Raw genomic sequence first — 19,599 nt, 5'->3', positions numbered from 1 at the left:
CCGGGCCGGGCCGGGCCGGGCCGGGGGCGGTGCCGGCCCGGGCAGCGCGGGAGCGGGACATGGAGCGGCCTCAGTGATCGTCCCGAGTGACCGCGCCTCGCTGCGCCCCTGCCCTGGTTTGGTCTCTTGCGCTTCGCGTCCGTGAGGACACAGGCTGACTCCCTGCGCTGTGTCAGAGCCTTCCCGTAGGAACCGCGGCTCCAGGATGAGCACCGTCAACTCACAGTAAGCTCCCGCTGTCTGCAGCTCCCTGCCGTCCTGACACATCGGGCACAAGTGTTTTGTATGTCCGGGACGAGTTAAGAAGAGCTGGGATCATGGGTTGTGTTATCCCTCCGGTCCTTATGATCACCATGTTTGCCTTCATGCACCTGGAAGTTACCAGTGCAAAGAGAGAATTAGAGTGTTCAACAAAAACAAAAAGCGCGCAAAGTTCTTTAGTTTATAATTAGATGTTTCAGAGGGGTGCTTGCAGCCCTTTACTGGAGCAGAATGACTGGCATAAACAAATCTTCCTGCTGGCTGGTTTGGCGATGTGCTGTTTGCAGTACAAGTAGTGAAGTATTTTGAGACTCTAACAGGACTGATATTTGGTGGAGTTTTATGGCAAATCTCCGTGTTTCATTACTTTGGACAGATAAGCTTACCTTATTAAAGACTGTGTAGAAATTCCGTATATGTATTGCTGTCTGACACAAGTTGTCCTGTCTTGTTTAGGGATGATGAAGATACCTTTAAAATACTCGTTGCTACTGATGTTCATCTTGGCTATTTGGAGAAGGATCCAGTGCGCGGAAATGATACATTTGTAACTTTTAATGAAATACTGGACCATGCTCGAAAAAAAGAAGTAAGTGCTGCTTTTTGGAGAGGGAAGGACTGAGGCTGTTGAAAACATGGTCCAATCTGCCAGAAGCTGTGAAGCTTAGTCCTGGTACAGTCTCTAATAATAGCAAATCCAATGGCTGAACTATTTGTTACATTCAGTTTCGTTTCTGATTTGGTAAAAGGAGTGCCTGTTTCTTTGTGAGAGCATTCTTGCTGAATCATGACTTCGGTTGCATTAGCAGTGTTTTTGGATTGCCTGCACCAGTTTCAGTGGTATCTAGGGAGGGTTTGTCACTGCAGGGAGGAAAAATAATTGAGGAGAGCGAGAGTAGTGATATACAGTCTTCTAACAAATCAGTGGAGATTTGTTTGGAGCTTTTGAAGTGTCGTGCAGTGCTGAGTCGCTGAAGTGAGCAGTTCTGGTGCCTGCACAGTGGGCAGCAGAATCCTGCAGTGGGGTGGACAGAGGAGCTTTCAGAACCGGGGCAGCATCGAGGGAGCCGAGAGTGGGAGCCTGGAGCCACCAGGAGCCTGCAGAAGCAGATGGGACCTGGCTGGGGTCAGGAGCAGTGGCAGCCAAAAAGTCTCCCACGCCTGTAAAAGAAGCTCCTGGGGGGTGGCAGCAAGCAGGAGCACCTCCAGCATGGCAAACAGACTTGCCGTGGCGTGGCTTTTTGTGCAGGAACAGCACTTGAGCCCTGCCAGCTCCAGCAGGGAGCAATGGTATCTATCTGGCACAAAGCCATGGCCTGTCTCTGCATCCACCACGGCTGACAGAGCTGCCCAGACAGAACTCCCTGTCCAGGCACAGCTCTGGCTGAGGGGTATCAGGGAGGGTGTGTGAGAGAGAGACTACTGGAATCACACCCTACTTTCCTTGGGGCAGGCCTAACAGGCAAACAGGACATATGATCCAGGGGGTTCCCTCTCCTCGCTTCCTCTGAATGAACTCACTGAATTAAGGGACAGGAGGCAATGGCAACAAGTTCCTGCCTCCACAGCAGCTGCATCTCCTCCGTGACTACCCCATGTGCCCTGACATAACAGATGGCTCTGAACTGAGCAAGGATAGTGGTTCATCTAGCATAGAGGTGTTGCTGAGGTTGTTGCCTGTGCCCAATGTCAAAATATCCTTCCATGAAGAAAAAAGATGGGTGGTTATAGGAGACCCCCTTCTGATGGGTATAGAAGCCCCAATATGCAGACTGGCTCCACTTCTTAGGGAAGCCTGTTGCATCCCTGGGGCCTTGGTTGGTTGGCAGCAGCTGAACATGATCCAGGGTGTGCCCAGGTGGCCAAGGAGGCCAATGGCATCCTGGCCTGTATCAGCAAGAGTGTGGCCAGCAGGAGCAGGGCAGGGATTGTCCCCTTGTGCTGGGCACTGATGAGGCTGCACCTCGAGTGCTATGTTCAGTTCTGGGTCCCTCACTGCAAGAAAGACAGCTAAATATACACAATATATACAGAAACTGCATCTAGTACCTTCTCAAAATGATGTGGTGATAGCTGCTGGTTTCTTCTCACTAGGTAGTGAAGCAGTGGGAAAATAATGTTACTGCTTTTCATGCCTAGCAAAAAATGTTCAGGGGCCAATTTGGAGATCCTTATAACAATAGTACACTAATCATTTTTTTATCACTATCATGTTTTCTCATGTGGCTCTTCATAAATGGGTCTTTTTGGGTTTGATTTTGTTTTAATTAATAATTTAATTACTTTTCTTTTTCATAAGGAAGTTAAATATTTTTTTCTGTTACTACTAACTCCTTTTACCTTTACATCTTCATATTTGAGGAAGTTTGTGAAACTCCCTAGAAAAAATAATTTAAACAATTTGCTTAGAAATCTTTCAAGATAATACAAAATATTCTACTAAAATAATAAAGCTTTTTGTTACATACAGGTGGACTTTATTTTATTAGGTGGGGACCTTTTTCACGACAACAAACCCTCCAGAAAAACAGTACACTCTTGTTTGGAGTCACTAAGAAAATACTGCATGGGTGATCGTCCTGTTCAGTTTGAAATTTTGAGTGATCAGGCAGTTAATTTTCATCACAGCAAGTAAGTACATTACTATAAATTATCATGTAAGGCTTGGTTTGTGTATTAGGTGAGTGTGTTGTGATTTTTATTTTATATCCTCCATGACTGGAACCTGGAATTTTTAGGCCTCTCTGTGTGGGACAGTTTATGGGATAACTTCACCTGTCATCTAAGTCTGTAAAGTAATGTGTACAATATTTTAAGAAATTTCTGAATGTGCTGTGACTCTTGATATATTTACATAATGTATAGTTTCCATTTTGGAAGCACAAGTAAACCAATTCACATTGTATTTTTGGGTAAAATCAGCAGAGTTCCTTGTGTGTAAGCAAAGGTTGGACAGCCTAATTCACTACTACTACACAATTATTTTTATAATTCTTTTCATGGCTTCTTCTAAAAAAATAGGGGTTTTTTTGCTACCCTATTCCCCATGGAAAGTGCCATTCCAGACCATAAGTAAGAATCTTCTTATACTTAGCTTAACCTTAGGCTTATTCATAATCACTTCATTCTGATTTGTACCACATCTATTTGTGATGAATTTGAAAACAATATTGAGAATCACACACAAATTTGCAGATGTAGTTTAACTTCTTTTCCTCTTTTTGTTCAGGTTTCCTTGGGTGAATTATCAGGATGAAAATCTCAACATTTCTATTCCAGTTTTTAGTATTCATGGCAATCATGATGATCCCACAGGGGTAATTATTATCATAATTGCATGACAAAGGTAGAGAAATAGAAACTTGTATAGAAATGCAGTTCTGGGACACCACTCTAGTTTTAGTCAGCTGCTCCACTCTTTGTAGAAATATTTTGTGTATCTTTAGGAAAAATGAAATAAGTTGAGATCAAATGAACTGTGTTTAATTTCCTAATTTACGTTGGTCTCTGTCATTGAGAATAGAATCACTTTTCATGCTAAGAAGTGGCAGTCTTTCAGAACATCTCTAAAATATTCTATCTGTAGAGACTGAAAGCTTTTTTCTTACAGAAGAGAATTTTGATACTTTGATTTGTGAATACGTAATTGATATGCATCATGCATTTGCAAGGAAGATAATCTAATAACAGTGAAATGGTAGCTTAAAAACAAGCAATGAGAAGTAAGCAGGAAAAGGATGTTTAGAAAGCATTAAAATGCATGTGTTGAATTAATAATTTTGCATTTTATATCAAATAGCAGTGTATCACGGAAATGAGTATTTTACCAGCAGTTTAACTTTGAATTTATTATAAGGTAGTTACCTTAGCCAGATAATTTTTGTAGTAGTTTAGAGACTGGCTGGTTTGAGTGTGATCTTGTTTTTCTGAATGATTTACTGTTTAATTTCATATTCTTCAGATGAAGTATGACTTGTAAGGAAAAGGGATTTTCTTCTGTACTCTAGAATACTAGCAAAACCCCTAATATATGTTATGGGGCTTTTTAACTGCAGGAGTTACTTAAGGAAAGATATTCTCTCTTACTTTTGAGACTTTCATTTAGACATGAAAGACTTAACATTCTATTCAAAGTTTTGTATTGTTTCTTATTGTTTGTTGTAGGCAGATGCACTGTGTGCATTGGATATTTTAAGCTGTGCAGGACTGCTGAACCACTTTGGACGTTCAACTTCCGTGGAGAAAATAGATATTAGTCCCATTTTATTGCGTAAAGGTAGAACAAAAATTGCTCTGTATGGCTTGGGTAAGTGTTTGTCTGCCAGACTGTGACTAGACTGTTCATGTATTACTGAAATTTAATAGGTCTAAATAAAGTTGGAACAAATATATAAGGCTGCAACAAACATGAAGGTCTACGTGATTCTAAATTAAACTGGATCAATTCTGTGACTGTCAGGTTTTTCCCCCTGCTTTGTGTCACTGGCTGACAGGGGTTTTTTGCTCATTTAGATACATCTTCCTAAATTTGATTTTTGTACTTTTGTTGGTGTTAAATGAACCCTGCTTAAGTTAACCATGGTGCTGGTGTATCAAGGTAGAGCATTTAATCTTAAATTGTCTCTGTTGTGTATTAAACTTATTTCATCCTACTTAGGCAAAACTTAAACACCCTATGTTCATGTGCCATTTTGGTTATATTTAAAAATATAAACTGCCTGAGCAGAAATCTAATGTCTTAAATGTCTGTCTGAAGTGCTTCATAAGTAACAGTGACCATGGGAAATCTCAGTTTCTTTAAAGAAACTTAAGAGTTTCATACTTTAAAGTGGCTCTGTGATAGGTTTGTTCCTTTGTATTTTCTCCACTGAATTCCCCTCTACCCTCACTTCTTACACAGAATGGGTATTTTTGACTGCTTTCTGTACAGAGAAGTTAGCTATTAAGATCTTATTTTTTCACCCTTATTTTTTGTCCAGTCATGAGTGCTTAAACACTTAATTCCAAACAACTTTTATGGCTCTAAATTAAGTTCTTATTGGCCATGTCTTTGCATGTTTAATGAGATACTTTGAAAGTTTGCTAGATGCTTGAAAGATTAGTAATTAGTGAAATGCTCTAAAATCAAAATACAAAAGTTTTCAATACCGAAGTTGTTGCTGGGAAATGCAGCAACTTTCTAAAGTACCAGTGTTGCTGCATGAGGATGTTCTTTGTGCCAAAATTATGTATACCTTTTTGACTTTCTCTGATTCAGAGAGCATTTGTGAACACTGCATATGGGATTTATTGATATCTATTATGACCCCAGCTAAGGATAGTTTGGAGGTTTTTTTTTCCCAGTTAAAAACATCAAGGAAATAATCACTGACATCCAGGGATGGGACATGCACAACTTTCTTGGGCAAGCTTTTCCAGTGCCTCACTACCTTTACAGTGAAGAACTTCGTCATAATATCCAACCTAAATTTGTCTTCTTTCAGTTTAAAGCCATTCCCCTGTCCTACCACTGCTTTCCCTTCTGAAAAGTCCCTCTCCAGCTTTCTTGTAAGCCCACTTTGGGTACTGGAAGGCAGCTATATTTTTGTTCCTTATGCTTTTTTTTAATGGAGTTGCTAGTAAAAATGCTGTGAAATACAGACTTGTTTACCACACGGATTTTTTTGTTTGTTTGTTTGTCCACTTCAGGAGCTATTCCAGATGAGAGGTTGTATCGTATGTTTGTCAATAAGCAAGTAACTATGCTGAGACCAAAGGAAGATGAAGATAGTTGGTTTAACTTGTTCGTGATTCATCAAAATAGGTAACAGTACTGAATGAATTACTGTAATTTACTATGTTACTTTGTTAAACTGCCATAGGAAAATGATAGGTGAGCAAGCCAGCTGTGTTAGTTCATGCTTCTTGTGAGTAGCTGGTTTCTTAAGATTTTTATGAGTGAAAACATTGTTTTCCAGCTCTTCCAGAGAAGAATTGTAAAGGAAAATGTTTGAAATAAATGAGTTAGGGGAGCTGGGAGATCTTTTGTACCAAACTTTTATAGCCACAGGCAGTGGACGGTTTGTAGTGTAATATGCATATAATTAAGTCCTTTCTGCTTGTTAGAGCTGGGAGAACACCAAACTTCATATTGTATTTTCTATTCTTGTTTGAACTATAGTTCAACAAGTACCCTATGTTCCCTTGCACTGCTGTGCTTTACAGATAGGTAACATGCTCTGTCTGCCTACTTTCTTCTGATTTTTCCTGAAGAAGAGGACATTCCTCATGCTCAAATAATGGCGAGGCAGATGTAAACAAATATAGCTCATATTACCCTGTGTAATTTCTGTCCTGTAGTCTGAAGGAACTCACTCCCCCATCTCCCTTGTCTTACAGAAAGGGATTGGGGATGGCATGTCCCATGTCTAATTCAGTGGGTTTTACTCCACAATTTAAGAATAAAAAACAACCAAATCTGATGGCCATTAAATGCTATAAAAGCATTCATATAAAAAAACACACAAAAGTCTTACAAGCCAAATAAGAAGAAAAGAGAGATCCAAATAAAAGGAGGGGAGCAGAAAACAGTGATCTGTGTAAAAAAGTGAGCTGTGTAAGTTGCCCTTTTGTTTAACCAAACACACTATAAACAGCTGTGTAAGGAATAAATGTGAAGAAGACCTGATGTGTATGTCTGATATCATTGCTGGAGCTCCTGTATCATTTTAAATCACAGACGTTTTTCTCCTCCTTCACTCTCCCCTTGCCCATACATTATTTTTCTCTTAAACAGGAGCAAACATGGAGCTACCAATTACATTCCAGAGCAGTTTTTAGATGACTTTATTAATCTTGTTGTGTGGGGTCATGAACATGAGTGCAAAATAGCTCCATTCAAAAATGAACAGCAACGTTTCTACATTTCTCAGCCTGGAAGTTCAGTGGTGACATCTCTGTCCCCTGGAGAAGCTGTGAAGAAGTATGTGAGCTTTCATTTTTGTTCTTGTTTATCCCTTGTCTTACATGACTCAGGTGTTCTCTTGAGAACAGAAAAATACTTGTATACAGTATGAAAGTACTTGTATGATTGTGTGGATTAGCTTTAGAGTGTGACATGATAAGCCAAGTAGATGGAATGAGTACCTGGTATAACTTTTGCTTTGCTTACAATTTAATGTAAGATTTGAAGCAAAAGGAACTTAGCTAAGAGGAGTTATATACTGATAAATTGGAATACAAGGAACTGAGTGCAGGTGCTTGTATATGGAACAAGCATAATCTAAATATGAGAAAATGGAAGTTTTAGAGGGCCAACCCTGAAGTACAGATCTTCCTATAGCTTTTGAAATTTTGTCCCTGGAAAGTAAATAAGAATTTGAAAACAAATCTTTATACCATACTTCTCTTAAGTTTATCTTCTAGTAAGTTACCTTTCTCCTTCTAGACACATTGGTTTGCTGCATGTTAAAGGGAAAAAAATGAAAATGGAGAAGATTGCTCTAGAGACAGTGCGAACTTTCCATATAGAGGATATTGTTCTAGCTGATCATCCAGATCTTTTTAATCCTGACAATCCTAATGTTACTCAGGCAATACAGGCATTCTGCATGGAAAAGGTAACTTGTGGTGCTAACCGTTTATGGATAACAGTGTATGGACAGGGGATGGGATCTGTGACGGTTTTTGAGACTGGAAGATGAGAAATCTTGTGTCTTGCTCTATATTAAAACAAGCTTAGGCAATGTTTCCATAGGAAGCTTATACCATGACATTCACTCTGCAGCCATGGCTTCCAGATTCCTTGATTGGGATGACCTATTAAAGTAGGTTGGAACTGCTTTTTGGATGTCCTTATCATCTTTGTACAAAAGCTTGCATGTAAGATTGGGGCAGTGTTGGATGTGCACTTTGGAACCAGCATAAATGCAGTGGCCTAAACCCTGAGAGCTCAGCCATGCAGTCAGAAGTGGCAGAAGGAACTAAGCACGTTTATTAATTGCTTAATTCTTACGTTTATATGGCTCGTTTTGCTTTTCTCTGGAACTAGAAATTTAGCAAAGCATAGTGGCTATAAAATATGAGAGATCAGTGGTGTAGATGCTGCTGGACTACACTGTGTCTGAAGGATAAGCCTTTCATTGTCGTGTTTCTCTCAGTCATTTTTAATGGCTTTTGGCTGCATACTGGTACATATGTGTTCAGGAATGAGAGCACATTTGATTTATGTTGATATCTCCCCTTGCAACTGGATGTATTTTAAGTTATACTTGAAACATTCAGGCATCTGTAAGAGAACAAAGTGGAACTGAATTTATAAGTCTCCTTCACAGGTGGAATTGATGCTGGACACTGCAGAAAGAGAGCGCTTGGGAAATCCCCGCCAGCCAGAGAAGCCTATCATAAGATTAAGAGTAAGAAATTGTTCAGCTTGGATTGCTTTTTTTTTAAAGGTCACTGTGAAAAGTTTCAGAGCTAAGTCATGGTTTTTGTGTAAACACATAATATATACATTTTTTTCCTATGTACAGGCAAATATAAATTACCTACCATACTTTTGTTTACCTGTGTAACCAGTACTCTAAGATAAAGGATGAGATTGGTCATAAATGTACTTCACTGGTGTTCTGAGTAAGGGCATCAAAAGTGGCTATTTACTGTGAAGTTCTTTTAAGTCTATCTATCACACACTATCCTGTGTGTGTTCATAGCCCAATTGGAAACTGTTGTGAAGGCCAGCAAATGAAACAAATTAGGAACAAGTTTTAAATATGAGCTATTATATATATATATATATAAATATTTTATTTATGTATGAGTTATTAGCTATTCTGTTGATGTTATTATTAGCTGTAATTAGCCATTAACTCTTCTGTATAGTAAGGCATTCATTTTAGGTTGACTTATTTCTTACTATTAATTTTTTCCTTTGAAGCATAACAAATTTGTTTTGAATTGTGTGGCTTCTCTGTTTCTGTTTGTTTCATACTTAAATTTGTCCTTTCCTCACTTAGGTTGATTATGCAGGTGGCTTTGAACCATTCAGTGTCCATCGTTTCAGCCAGAAGTACATGCATAGGGTGGCTAACCCAAAAGACATCATACACTTTTTCAGGCGTCGTGAACAAAAAGAGAAAAAAGGTGATTGTGAAAGAAAGAATCTTTGGCTTTCCTTTGTTTTCATTCATCTGTCTGTATTTTGTTGCCCAGCACTTGCAAAGGCTTAGTGCCTACCATCTAATGGGTTATAGGAAGGGTAAAGATGCATTGTCTTAATTAAGTGTATATATTGCACAATTATTTATTTTCTAATTCTGGATTGTCCAAAATTCTGATATTCAGCACAGGATCTTCTGACAGTTACTCATAAACAGTTTCATTTTCCTTTGGCCTCAGACCTTATTGGGTTGCTTATAGCAATGCATATAGCCCCATGCCAGGCTGAGTTACTCTGTGGTTTAATTACCATGAAAGTCATGAAGTGGCTCACTCCAGAGACTTCATAGAATAAGATAATTGGGTTTGAACACTGTGAAGGAAAGAGATGGGTATAGTGCTTTTTCCTTTATGTTTTAATTTTATTTTGTAGTAGTTCATTTGTTCATCCCTAAAATAGTAATAAAGGGTGTGGGCTTAAGAGATGTTATTTTTTTTTTTTTTAAAAAGGTCCAAATGTAGGATAGTGTTTTGTTTGCCCTAATTAGTGGTTTGTCTGAGGTGCTATTGGCTTGTCTCCTCCAGGTATGTTTCTATTCAAATATTTGTGCCAAACCAATAATAGCTGTTCCTATTGCAGCATTTCTCACTGTTGCCTAGAATTTTAAATAAATGGTTCACAGATGTTGTCCAAATGCTGGATTTGTAATAATTGCTAATGAAGATTCAGCTTGTTCAGGAACATAATGTGCTTAAAAACTCTTACTAGTTTGCCTTAATGCATTGTAAGTGCATTGTCCAGTTCCAGTGATGGTTTTTATGAATACTGTCAATTTTATAAAGTTCAAAACATAATTTCATTAATAAAAACTAATAAAAACTGCTTTTAGTGAGGCATTTTAAAAATTATACTCTATTGACCTTAGTTTATTTTGCTTTGATTTCGTTTTTTATAGTTGTGTAATCTCATTAAAATTTTCAGAATACACTGTAGCTACCACATCTACCACCATGTTTCACTAATTTACTTTTCCTGCTTAATGGGCATGTCAGCTTCAGGAAGGGAGTATAAAAGTACTACCATGGCTTTTGCATTCTTTTATTAGACAGCCTCTAATACAAGGGAAGTGGCTAATGAAGCACTCAATGTTTTCATTCCTGTGCACATTGTGGTTCAGTACAGATGATGTTAAGACTTCAGGAATTCAGTCTATAGTCTAAAGCAGTCTGTAGTCACTTTATGTTATTTGTGTGGTATGTGCTAACCTAAGATGATTATCCCTCTCATCCTTCTGCCTTTTCATTTCTACCTTGCTGCTTGAGAAAGGGGGATGAACTATGAGCATTTTCTACTAAAAATCAGTCAGTGTGGTGTGGAGGAAAATCTCTCTTGTAGTAAATGGATTACTTATAAAAAACTTCTGTACTTTGACAGCTCCCATGATTTTCTTCCATTTGTGATCTTCTAGAGTTCAATTATAACCTTCAGAACACAGTGTTCAATATATAATTCCAGACATAGGCTAGTTAGAACTCTTTATGTCTGCTAGAGGTGGAGTTGTCTGCACAATTACGATGTTTCTCCATGTTTCCAATGAATAGACTCTAAAAAGAGCAAAAAGCTTTACAAATCTTAGGAGGCCTGAATTAACCTTTTATTCCTGCTACTGTCAGTGGGATGGTAACAATTAAAAGCTGTAAATGTTTATGATGCCGCTGTGTTTTTCAATTCTAGACATTGATCTTAATTTTGGAAAATTGGTTAGCAGACCTGCTGAGGGAACAACACTCAGGGTGGAAGACCTTGTAAAGCAGTATTTCCAGACAGCAGAGAAGGTATTTTTCTAACTTTTATAATTTCCCTTTTCAATGTCTTGATTCTTTCTTAATGGAACTAGCATTCCCTGAAAAGACTCTGACATTCAACAAGTGAATTTATTTCCCGTAAAACTGTCTGAGAATTACCTCATGAAGTATGTGTAACTGTTGTGTATACGTTGTGTAGGTATGTGAGCATACACTGGTTTGAGAGCATGATAGCCCTTCGTGTGAACTTGCAATGTGTGCCCTGCACTAAGTGATGTGTCATGTACTCAAGTACAGGAGGAAAATGTGAGGCAGCATGTGAAGGAAGAGCTACCTTAAATTAGTCTAGGGCCTGTGTGAGACTGTAGCATTTACTATCACTGACTTAGAGTCACTTGTTACTTTGCAGTATATTTATGTCCTCAGCTGTAGTGCATTTCCACATTTTATTTAAAGCAGAGCAGGGAGAAGGAAGAGAGAACCTTGATAATTTGCTTTCTTCCCACCCTGTTGTTAAATCTACTATATTTCCCTTTCCCAACAACAGTGCAGTAACATCTAAGAGATAAAAAAATAATCAATGAGCCATGTGCACATGTGCGGAAGCTGTTCCAGTTGTAAAAAGTCCTTAGAGAAAGAACTCTTGAGGTTAAGATCCTTCAAATTACATCATCTTGCCTAACCTTAGACACATGCTAGGTGTCAGTATTAGGACAGCATAAATCATGTTCCTTTGTTCTACTTATTTTATTTAAATATTTTATTTTATAAGAGCTAGAAAGTTTATTCCACTGGCAGCATTATTTCCTGGAAGTTTTTATTTTAGATATTACTAGCATTGCAGTTTCTTTACTGTTCATAAAGCTTTTTGCTTTGACTAGTTTGAGAAATCCTCTGTAAAGTTGGTGTGACATGCTAGTAGCAAGAGAGTTGTAACTGGTTTATGATAAGTAACATTTGCTTATTGCTGTGGTTTTCTCTGATTCAAATATTCAATGCACATTACTGTTTTTGCAACCAACTTAATGTAATATTTATCTGAAACAGCTGGAATATTGCTTGCTTTCTCTAATGGCAGATGCTTCTTAACAAATTATTTTCTCCAATTCTAAAGAAAGTACAGCTTTCACTTCTAACTGAAAGAGGAATGGGAGAAGCAGTGCAAGAGTTTGTGGACAAAGAGGAAAAAGATGCCATAGAAGAGCTGGTGAAATTTCAGCTAGAAAAAACGCAGAGGTTTCTTAAGGAGCGTCGCACTGATGCAGTGGAAGAAAAAATAGATGAGGAGGTAATGTTCTGATTCCCCAAGAGAGATCAAGACAGTAGAAAAATCAGTGCTCAAACATGGCTGAGTAGATTTGCCGGTGTGTGGAGCATCTGCAACAATTGCCTCTAGTAATTTTATGCAATTAATAAATAAATAATTGATTTACGATGAAGTTTAAAATACATGATTTAAAAACTTGTACTGAAAATGGGATTTAGGTTGCACACATGTTCATAGAAAAAAATCTGTCTAATACATGTAGAACTACGTATTTACCACTATTGTGAGAAAGATGGTAGGTATAATCTCTTTGTAGCTTTTTGTATTGGCTTAGGGAAGAGTACAAGAACAGGACAAGCATAAAGGAAATTTATCCTTCAGTTGCTCTACTTGCTTCTAACTGCTTGCAGCTCATGGTATCTCAGAGACAGGCCTGGTTTATGTGTATTGAGCAACCTTGAAAGACATTTTTGTCAACTTGTTGAGCTTCCACATGAGCCCATGTATTCAGCTGTAATATTCAAAAGTGTAGAAGAAGTTGTTCAGCAGCTTTTCTGTGCACTGTTTAAGGAATGATTTGGTGAGGAAGGAAGGCTGCATCTACCTATTTTCTAACTGATTGCTTTAATTCATGAGGGGTTGAAAGAGACTATAAACAAGCAGTGCCTGCAGGCTTTCTGTAACACTTTAGGGTGTTTTCTGTTGTTGTTGTTGTTTCTCTTTAGAACTAATATCTTCTTTCAGTCATGCCCCATATCTTTTTCCATATTTGTCAAGTTGAGCTTCCTTATTTGTGCATGTATTGCAACATTGTCTCTTGTCTTAAAGTTATTTTTTGTCTTGCTTCTTCGTCTTTACCTCTTTTTCCAGTTATTCATATTTCAGTGTCCCCTGTTGTCAAAATTACTATATTCTCCTCTTAAACACAGTATCTCCTTCATCATGTCCCAAGCTTTCTTCCTCCCCAGTGATGTAGCTCCAGTTATTAACAGAATGTGAGATTCTTAAACCATAGGACAGTGTGAAAGGGCCCTAAACAAACTGTTCAGTTATTCTTGGACTCTTCACTTCTCACAGCTTTGCTCTTACTGTATTTTCATTATTGTATGACATGAACTGTTATTTTGACAGGAAGTGCTTTTTTATTTTTATTCAGGTGCGAAAATTCAGGGAGAGTAGAAAAAAGAATACTGAAGAAGAGGATAAGGAAGTCCATGAGGTAATTACTCTGAATTTTGAGCATAGGCTGAAAAATGTAGTGTTGACCTCTGCATATAAATGTGTCTATTTAGCAATGCTTCAGCAATATTTCAGCATTGTACTTGCCAAAAAGTGCCTGTCTGGCTTTAAAGCTTAGTAAGTCTGTTTTAAATCTTTGTTAGGATAATATATACCTAAGCTACTGCTCAAATGGGCTTTTGAGGTCTCTTTTCATGTACAAATTTCTAAACCAGAGTGTTCATTATTTCTTGCTTTTAACTGAGGTTAGACTAGGCAGGTGACTTTCAAAGATCTTTCAGCTTAAGCTCTTTGGGATCTCCTCACCAGTGGAGATGTGGATGGACTATATTGGATGGTATTACTGGAACAAATGGGATATATTGGCAAACCTTTAGGTATTGTGTCTTTATCAGCAATCTTAGATCTCCCACATTCTAGTACTTCAATTGCATTGCATTTCTAAAGAAAATTGCCAACTACTAATAGCAGGGGTGCTCCTTTGTCTTTGCAAGTTATGTGGGACTGGAATGAAATTTTGAGATAAAGGACACCTGGGCTGAGATTCGGTTTTCTCCTAATCTGGGATATCATCACCTGAGCTGGTTGTCTTAAGCACCCACTGTCATCAATGAAGTTCAAGTCAGGGCAGCCCATAGGGTGCTTCCTCTGAGCAGACACATGTAGCTGACAGAGGGTGACCTGAGATGTTCACCATACTTCACCAACAGTGTGTCACATCAACGAGCTCAATTCTGTTCTCAGATCTTATATGTACACATCTAATTAAATAAAATAAGTATTTTCACAGATGTCCTCACCTTCCATTGTAAGCCTCCCTGGTTTAGAATTACACATTTTTATTTATAGTTATATTACATATTTATTGTACATAACTAGGGTTTAACAGTGGTGTGTTTCATGATTCAAGATTCTTTTTCCTGTAATTATTGTTCCATTTCAGGCAATGATGAGAGCCAGAGCCCACCGATCTGCAGGTGAAGTTCTGGTTGAAGCCTCCAGTGATGAAGATTCCATGGATATAGAGATGGCAGGCACTAGTAATCCAAGTGATGGCCTTTCTTCAACACTGAGCCGAGGAAGGGGTCGGGCAAGAGGTAGGGCAAGAGGTGCAAGAGGACAAAATTCAACAGCAAGAGGTTCATCTCGAAGAGGTAGAGGTAAGAAAAACTTTGCAGTCTTTGTACTGCAGTTCCTGACTTTTTTTTCTTTAAAAGGTGACTCTCTTCCGATGCTTCCATCAAGTGGAAATTTGCTGCTTAAGAACTACTGGGAAAAAAGCTCTTCTCAACTGCTTGTGGTATCCTGTTGCTTACAATTGACTGCCTTACAAGGCTTAAGTTTTTCACCTTTTTCACTGTGATTAAAAGAAAAATATCATGCTTCCCAGCTGTGGAAACACAGTATACTTCTAAAAGATGCATTATTGGGAAGGTCTGTACTATGAGGTGCATTGATAGACCTTTGTCATTACTAAAGGTGAAGCATTTGATGAGTATAAAGAAGAGGTACAGATTGTCTCTATCCTAATGTAATTTACAAGAAACGTTAATGTTTTTAGTGACTGAAAAAATGGGGAGTGTTTCTTAAGCAAGAGTTAAATAGCTTCTGGACTGAGTGTGGTTGTACACTTTGCAGTGGTAGTGGTACTTCCATTATAGATGTACTTTCACTGTATATATACATATATATATCCCTTTAATTGTCTTAGTAATATGCCCAAATGAGAACAGGTTGAGTTGAAACAAAGGCTGTTACCTTGGGTCTGATTTGGTTAATGCTTTTAAACTAGTTCTGTGAGCCTGAGTGCTCCAACACTCCTGTGCTCCCATCAGAGTAGAGCCCTCTGTGTTAAGAGGTTGTGTCTGTGGACCTTTGAATACATGACCCAGGGCAGCTCTTCTGCTTGTAAGGAGGGCTTTAACTCAAGAAGAAAATGAGGAATAAAGAGGATTGTAGATTTTTTGAGGTGACTTCCCACTCAGTAATGATAGACTGAAGAGGAAAAAAAGTAACGGCTGAACAGATTTGCATTTTGTTTGTTATCTCTACAGGAACCACTAGCCAAGAGTCAGCTTCTGGCAGCAGGTCCTACAAATCTGTATCTGTGCCTAGCAAGACACCATCTATCATGGATGGTAGGTCTGTGATCTATCTGTTGTTCTAATCTGCTCTCTCAAATTATAGTGAAGGTGTTTGTTTAATGATGAAGTGCTTTAATTGCCATTTATTCTATTAATCCATTTCAACTGTGAGATATTCTTTCAGCACTAATGAAATAGAATAACTAACAATGATGAGAGAAAGAAAAAAGAAAAGGGAAAAAATTAGTGATATTCTTCTGTCATGGGATAAAATGTAATCTATTAGGAACCTCTGGCTAGAGCTGCACATAGGAAACATATTACATAATTCATATTCTTAAGAAATAAGCATAGAAAGAATGTAACTTAACATTTTAGGCAGGATATTCCTCAGGGGATAAAAAGTGAAATTTGGCTGATGTTTGCAAGTTAGTAAGCTTTAATGCAAATCTGTTTAGCCTTACATTGTAGTAAATTTTGGAAATGCCAGTTTTTACTAGGGAAGAAAACCTTATCTTTAAGCTGCCTATGTATGAGAGTAGCTGTTCCTTGCTGTAGAGGGAAGGTGCTGAGGAAACAGCATAGAGAATCTAAGAATTATAGAAAAAATTACTGTTCACTAATCTATACATAAACCCCCCACAAAATACTCCAAGATAGACTGAAATTAATCAGCAAATTAACTTAATTTAAAATTGGTCAGCAATGACCTGAAATATTGCAGAGAAATTAATTTTAGCAGCTGTGTTCATATTTAACCTGCTAGATATACAGGAATTTCATTTACAGTAGTATTTTTCGTGTCCTCTTAACCAACATTACTGATGGTTTTTCAGCCAGACTGGGAAGCACCTGCAGCTGCACAGAGGGTTATATCCCTGGGTTGATAGACTTAATTTATGCTTTGGGTTGGTTTGTTTGTTTTACAGGATGTTTTGCAATGGAAATGCATGCTAGGTAGATCTTAAAAAAAAAGAAATGCTTAATGTTCTTTGCATTTAATTGTGTGAGCATTTTAAAAGTATTTAATATGTTTTATTCCAGCCTTTAGGTCTTCAAAAACAAACCACTCTTCAAATTCATTGCAGTCTTACTCTGAGGTAAGCACCTTGTTTATGAATGAAGCTGTGGTGTTTTTTACTGTTGATTTGAAAAATAAATACACAGTCAAAACATTAGCCTAAATCAGCAGATTTTTTGCAAGCTATCAGTTTCAGCATTAAGTTTCTACATGTTAATCTGCAGACCTTTTGTATCCTTTTTTGTTATGGTTTTTGTCTGAGAAAAGCCATGTTTTATTTGTGACCATAATCTAAGATACTAGGTGTGTATACATGAGTGTTTTGCTGGGTTCTGCAAGGTCAAAGATGTGAAGAATAAACTTGTGTTGTATTTGCAAATTTGTGCAGGAGCCCTCTCAAATGTATATTATTCTAACTAAATAGGTGTATAGTTGGAAAAAAAATAGAGGTTCTGTGCTGTAGTACTGACACATTATGCACTCTCTCTTTAAGAGTAAGTTCTGTGGAAAATCTTTATACATTTTTTTTCAGGACATTATAGATGTTGATTCTGATCCAGAAGATACTTCTTTTGTTCCTTCTTCCAAAGTAAATCAAAGGTCAGTATGTTTGTTTTGTAAATGCAATATGTTCCTTATTTCTGACTGGCAATCAGCAGAGTCCAAGGGTCTGACTGACTACCAGATTTTTAGGAAAGTCATAACACTGCTTAGAGAATTTATATAAATTTTTGCTTGTTAATATGAGTTATCTTTCTGTAACAGAAAAAATTACTGATTGAGGTAAACTTGGTCAGAGTTTTAGTATTAATATGTTATTTTAAGAATTTGTATTGTTTTGTTTACTTTTATGTCCATTTATTTTTACTTTGTGTATTGGTGGTCCAGCTCTAAGTTAAAGGCAAAGTTATTGGAATATCTGGTGACTGAGAGCATGCTGATGCCATTTTTTTTCTCTTTGTATGTTTCAAGGTTTCCAACTCTATCTTCATTTAGTAAAAGAGGTTCACAAAGCCAAACATCTAAAGGAGTTGATTTTGAGTCAGATGAGGTATGGTATATAGGACTATTTTTTAGTTTTATTTTATGTAAGTTTCTGTAGCTCACTGTTTTACAGCTGTTTGAGTAAAGCATTTCAGAGTGAAATTGAATTTATTCTTTTTTTTCACTAACAGGACTAGATTATTGCAACCAATTTCCATTAGACTACCTGCATAATTATTAAAAACAAGGCTAGAAGCTACCTCAGAAAAATATCCAGTCCTTTTTCCCCTCAGTTTTTAATCAGTGAATTTTCATTTCTGAAATGTGGACCTGGAATTGCCTGGGAGAGAAAGCAATTATAATCTCTTCTAGTACTTATCTATATCCTTTCATTTAGTAATATATTTTATTCTTGTAAAAAGGAAGATTTTTTTTTTTTTTCCATTTAGAAACAGCTCTTTTCCAGGGCATTTTTTTGTTGCAAATTATCTAAGTTCACTTCTTAAGAAATTTAAAACACTCTTCAAGTCTAATATGTCTGTTCTTGCAATATATCTTTGAACTGCTAGGAAATGGTTTCTTCCACAATTAAACAAGTAGAACTTTTTACACAGTTTTGCACTGAATAGAAGACACTCTGTTCTGTCAAGCACTGTGCAGTGTTTTCAGTGTGTCATGCATGGTTAGAATCCATTCCTTAACAATGTCAGATGATGGCCACTTCAGAGAAAATGCTGTGTTCTTGGTCCTTCTCCCCACTGTGCTATCTCTTCTTGTACTTGAAGTAAAAACCTACATGTTTGCTTGAATATGCAAACAGAAACAGTATTTTTGATTCATAAAAATGTCAGTAAATTATGGTGTGCAGTGTGTATATAGACATAATTTTACTGAGGTATGTGCTGCTCATTTACAAGTGAAATATAGATTGTTCCTTATTTCAAAGTATCTGTTCTGGTCATTTTGACAAAAACTTCTATTCTCTGCACGTTCCTCACATGGACTTTTAAGTAAAAAAATTACCTCTTTCATATCAAAACCAACAAAAACAGGTCTGTCAGAAAACATGGCCAGGCTTTCTAGTTTATTCCAAAGCTGACTTTGCTTTTTTATGACTTGGAATGCCTGCTAGTTTTAGTAATGTGTATCTCTTTGCTAATTTCAGGATGATCCATTCATGAGCCCTGCAACGTCAAGAAGAACTAAGTGATTTCTGGCTGACTATGCAAGAGAGACTGTGGAAGTTTGTGAAGAAAATGGAAAGCAGTTTGCAAGACTTTGTGATATTTCTCTGTAAATGATTACTTGCCTTCCATTTTCACTTCTGTGAAATGGTTTGGTTTGGATTTGTTGGTTTTTTCAGTGGCACCAAATTTGGTATAATGTCTGTTACATTGCTAGATGCACTAGGCTAGATCTAATATTCTGAAGTACTGCCTGAAAGTGCAAGTTCTTTCTAAAACTCTGAAACTCTGCTTTCTTTTTGGGATGATAATAAAAATGACAGTTGTATCTTTTGTAGAAAACTCCCATCTCTTTGGTTTGAATTTTGCAGAGAAATAAATGTATAATAGTCTGCAGGTATGAATATGGACACAGTCTCAGCACAGTGGAACTTGTATTTACTTACAATTTGCTGTGAATATAGTTGAAAACTCTGAATTCAGAGTCAAAGTCAAGAAATCATTAAGACATTTTACAGCTTCAGTACTGAAAACTGTATTCCTGTATCCAAGAGAACTTAAACCCAGTATTGCACTGTTGCTAAACATCATAGTATGTGGGAATGAATTCAGCTCTGT

General features: G+C 37.4%; 1 protein-coding gene across 1 annotated transcript; it reads left to right on the top strand.

The window, feature by feature from the left end:
- Positions 1–4: 4 nt before the first annotated feature.
- Positions 5–19,323, top strand: MRE11 (MRE11 homolog, double strand break repair nuclease). Its single transcript, XM_056492933.1, has 19 exons — positions 5–225; positions 718–850; positions 2,732–2,892; positions 3,491–3,578; positions 4,426–4,567; positions 5,950–6,064; positions 7,037–7,222; positions 7,688–7,859; positions 8,574–8,654; positions 9,255–9,381; positions 11,132–11,232; positions 12,317–12,490; positions 13,626–13,688; positions 14,652–14,868; positions 15,763–15,846; positions 16,837–16,892; positions 17,346–17,413; positions 17,786–17,864; positions 18,963–19,323. Exons 1-19 carry the CDS (start codon positions 206–208, stop codon positions 19,005–19,007), a joined length of 2,112 nt encoding a protein of 703 aa, XP_056348908.1. The 5' UTR covers positions 5–205; the 3' UTR covers positions 19,008–19,323.
- Positions 19,324–19,599: the final 276 nt, after the last annotated feature.

Source organism: Oenanthe melanoleuca, chromosome 1 (assembly GCF_029582105.1).
Source record: "Oenanthe melanoleuca isolate GR-GAL-2019-014 chromosome 1, OMel1.0, whole genome shotgun sequence".
Lineage (NCBI taxonomy): Eukaryota > Metazoa > Chordata > Aves > Passeriformes > Muscicapidae > Oenanthe > Oenanthe melanoleuca.
Note: the sequence above shows the minus strand (reverse complement) of the source record. Positions and strands in the feature narration are given on the sequence as shown.

Excerpts from the sequence above, each read along its gene's own strand:
- MRE11 (XM_056492933.1), top strand. The coding sequence starts at position 206 with ATGAGCACCGTCAACTCACA. Across the intron at positions 16,893-17,345 it reads CATTGCAGTCTTACTCTGAG|GACATTATAGATGTTGATTC; the intron begins GTAAGCACCTTG and ends ATTTTTTTTCAG. Across the intron at positions 17,414-17,785 it reads TCTTCCAAAGTAAATCAAAG|GTTTCCAACTCTATCTTCAT; the intron begins GTCAGTATGTTT and ends GTATGTTTCAAG.